Below are 3,712 nucleotides of genomic sequence, written 5' to 3'. Positions count from 1 at the left end.
TTCACCACTGCCTGCAGCAGCCTCCTCACTACAGCCCTAGCCTCGCCCCCAGCTCGGGCACCCCCGAGCCTGCCCTTTGCTATTTAGCACATCTCAATCCCTAACCCTCTTGCCGCCCCCTCCTGCTTGTGAACGGAGCCCAAATTAGCACAGCTGCCTTTCCGCCGGGGCAGACGCCGAGCCTGCCGAGTCCTGGAGCCCAGCTCCATGCCCTCTAGCTATCGTCATCACCCGGGAATCCAACTAAACCACCCCGGCACCGCCGGGCTTGGCTTGGATCGGTCCCGTGGTGCAACCTCCACCATCCATCCGAGCCAGCCCGGCCTCCCCAGCCCCTCCGCGGTGCCGACCTAAAACACACCCCCCACAAGCCGCCCAGATCACCCCCTCGAGGTTCCGCACCAAGCCCCACAGCGCCACCGCCTCCTCCCCTTCCCCGGCGCCTCAGCCCTTTTGTGCCGGTCGCGGGGCAGCTCCGCTCCCCGCCCCGCGCCCGCCCCCGGCTGAGGGCGTTGGGAGCCGGTCCCTTTACGCAAGGAAAGTTCGGCGTCGGTTTCAAGGCTCCTCCCTGCCGGTGAAAGGCAGACTGCGGGGCGCCTGGAAACCGGTCCGAGGGAGCGCGGCGAGGCGAGGCGAGGGGCGCGGGCTCGAGGGGCCGGCACAAATGGTCAGGCGGCGGCGGCGGAGGCGGCGGCGGGGGTAGCGGCACAGTCTCGGGAGGCGCGGCCGGGCGCTTCTGCCTGTGCGGGGCCAGAGCTCTGCGGCCGCGGCCCCCTCGAGTGGCGGCCGGGGTTCATCCCCACCCCGTCCCTGCCCGCCGATCCCTTCATGACTCGCAAGTTCGGGCCGGGAGGAGCAGCGGAGGACACGGCGGCGGGGCGACGAGAGCCCGGCTGGGCAGGCGGCACCAACTGAGCATGGCCGAGAGGCGCGGGCCGGCGACGAGCGGCGGCGGAGGGGAAGTTGGCGGGAGGAGGGAGAGCGGCTGCGGCCGGTGTCAACGGCTGCTGCCGCCGCTGCTGCTGTTGGTGCTGTGGGCGGCGGCGCTGCCTGCCGGGGGCCAGCCTTCGGCTCCGAACGGGGAACGGGGCATCTCCATCCCGGACCACGGCTACTGCCAGCCCATCTCCATCCCGCTCTGCACCGACATCGCCTACAACCAGACCATCATGCCCAACCTGCTGGGCCACACCAACCAGGAGGACGCTGGGCTGGAAGTGCACCAGTTCTACCCGCTGGTGAAGGTGCAGTGCTCGGCTGAGCTCAAGTTCTTCCTCTGCTCCATGTACGCCCCGGTGTGCACGGTGCTGGAGCAGGCCCTGCCGCCCTGCCGCTCCCTCTGCGAACGGGCTCGCCAAGGCTGCGAGGCCCTCATGAACAAGTTCGGCTTTCAGTGGCCCGACACGCTGCGCTGCGAGAAGTTCCCGGTGCACGGTGCCGGCGAGCTGTGCGTGGGGCAAAATGCCTCCGAGCGCGCTACCCCCACTCCCGCCCTGCGACCCGAGAGCTGGACTAGCAACCCCCACCGAGGGGGGAGCGGCGGCAGCGGCCCCGGGGGCTCCGGGCCCGGCGAGCCCCGCGGGCGCTTCTCCTGCCCGCGGGCTCTGAAGGTGCCATCCTACCTGAACTACCGCTTCCTGGGGGAGAAGGACTGCGGGGCTCCCTGTGAGCCCGGACGCCTCTACGGCCTCATGTACTTCGGGCCCGAGGAGCTGCGCTTCTCCCGTACCTGGATCGGCATCTGGTCGGTGCTGTGCTGCGCCTCCACCCTCTTCACCGTCCTCACCTACCTGGTGGACATGAAACGGTTCAGCTACCCGGAGCGGCCCATCATCTTTCTCTCGGGCTGCTACACGGCGGTGGCCGTGGCCTACATCGCCGGCTTCCTCCTGGAGGAGAGGGTGGTCTGCAACGAGCGCTTTGCCGAGGACGGCTCCCGGACCGTGGCCCAGGGCACAAAGCGGGAGGGCTGCACCATCCTCTTTATGATGCTCTACTTCTTCGGCATGGCCAGCTCCATCTGGTGGGTCATCCTCTCCCTCACCTGGTTCCTGGCCGCCGGCATGAAGTGGGGCCATGAGGCCATTGAGGCCAACTCTCAGTACTTCCACCTGGCCGCCTGGGCTGTGCCGGCCATCAAAACCATCACCATCCTGGCCCTGGGGCAGGTGGACGGGGATGTCCTCAGCGGCGTCTGCTTTGTGGGCATCAACAACGTGGATGCGTTGCGGGGCTTCGTGCTGGCCCCCTTGTTCGTCTACCTGTTCATCGGCACCTCCTTCCTGCTGGCCGGCTTCGTGTCTCTCTTCAGGATCCGGACCATCATGAAGCACGACGGCACCAAGACAGAAAAGCTGGAAAAGCTCATGGTGAGGATAGGCATCTTCAGCGTCCTCTACACGGTGCCAGCTACCATTGTCATTGCCTGCTATTTTTATGAGCAAGCTTTTAGGGAACAGTGGGAGAGGAGCTGGGTCACGCAGAGCTGTAAGAGCTATGCCATCCCTTGCCCTAACAACCACAGCAGCCACCACCCGCCCATGAGCCCCGACTTCACTGTCTTCATGATCAAGTATCTCATGACCTTAATTGTGGGCATCACCTCGGGCTTCTGGATCTGGTCTGGGAAAACCCTGAACTCTTGGAGAAAGTTTTACACCAGACTCACCAACAGCAAGCAGGGAGAGACCACGGTTTGAGACCGCAACGCGCCGGGCCAGAGGGATGGCAGGCAGCTGGAGGACCAGGGCTCTGTCTTAGGAAGCAGCTTCTTATCCAGCTTGGGCAAACTTTGGGGACCACGAGTGGCTTCTGCAGACAACAGGGAGCAGAGGATGAGGCAGGTGGGGACTCGAGTGTCTGGGGACTTCCTGGCTTTGACCTCCCGAATCTTCCCAGCTCCTCTTGGTCTTGTAGGAACTGCAAACGCACTGTCAGTTTGGGGGAGAGGGATGTAAATAGCCTCTGTAAGATTTTGTAAGTATATTTGTATTTAAATTACAAAAGAAAAAAGCCAACTCACTTTTTTTAATTATTTAGGACACTTTTAACCCCATGGCGGATTTTGCTTCCTTGCTCCCCCCTCCTTTTTATTTTTCTTTTTTAATTGAAAAAAAAAAAGGCGGCGTTGATTTTTATTTCGTAGGGCAAGGATGGGAAAAAAAACTGCCGGTAAGAGAAACCAAACCAAGCCCTTTTTTTCTCCCCGCACAGCGCTGGTTTTGCCATGGTTTTGCTGGGAGTTGCAGGAGCATCAGTGCCCGGAGCGTGGCAGCTGCCTCTGCCCAGGGCCCCTGCTGACGCGATCTGGGCCCGGCCCGTCGGCGGAGGTGGGGTTGGGGGAAAACAGCCGCTTGCCGCCGAGGCTCTGTGTAGGGAGGACGGAGGCCCTGTTGTCCCGGTAGAGGGGAGGACAGACAGGCAGCTGCCGGGCCGTGGCGCAGGGGAGGCCTCGGCCAAGCCGAGCCCCGCTGACCCGAGGCGGGAAGCCGGTGCCCCCCTATGCGGGGCAGGCAGAAGCAAGGCCCAGCGTGGCCTTTCCCGGCAGGAAGCGCCGCTCCTCGGGGTGAGGGCGTTCGGCTGCCGGCAGCCCGCTTCCAGTCTCACAAGATCAATTTCAGTGCACCCACACGGGAACAAGAGGAGTTGGCCTATTGCCTGAGTGAACACTGGCTGTACCTGTAGCAGTCCTGAGGCTTAGGTGGTTGGGGAC

At 63.7% G+C, this 3,712-nt stretch overlaps 1 protein-coding gene across 1 annotated transcript; it reads left to right on the top strand.

Annotated features, from left to right (window-relative positions):
* The first annotated feature begins 917 nt into the window (after positions 1 to 917).
* FZD1 (frizzled class receptor 1) lies at positions 918 to 2,699 on the top strand. The gene has a single exon (XM_054384751.1). The coding sequence runs from the start codon at positions 918 to 920 to the stop codon at positions 2,697 to 2,699; it is 1,782 nt and encodes a 593-aa protein (XP_054240726.1).
* Positions 2,700 to 3,712: the final 1,013 nt, after the last annotated feature.

This window comes from Indicator indicator, chromosome 11, assembly GCF_027791375.1.
Source record: "Indicator indicator isolate 239-I01 chromosome 11, UM_Iind_1.1, whole genome shotgun sequence".
Classification (NCBI taxonomy): domain Eukaryota; kingdom Metazoa; phylum Chordata; class Aves; order Piciformes; family Indicatoridae; genus Indicator; species Indicator indicator.
This window is presented reverse-complemented; position numbering and strand designations above follow the sequence as displayed.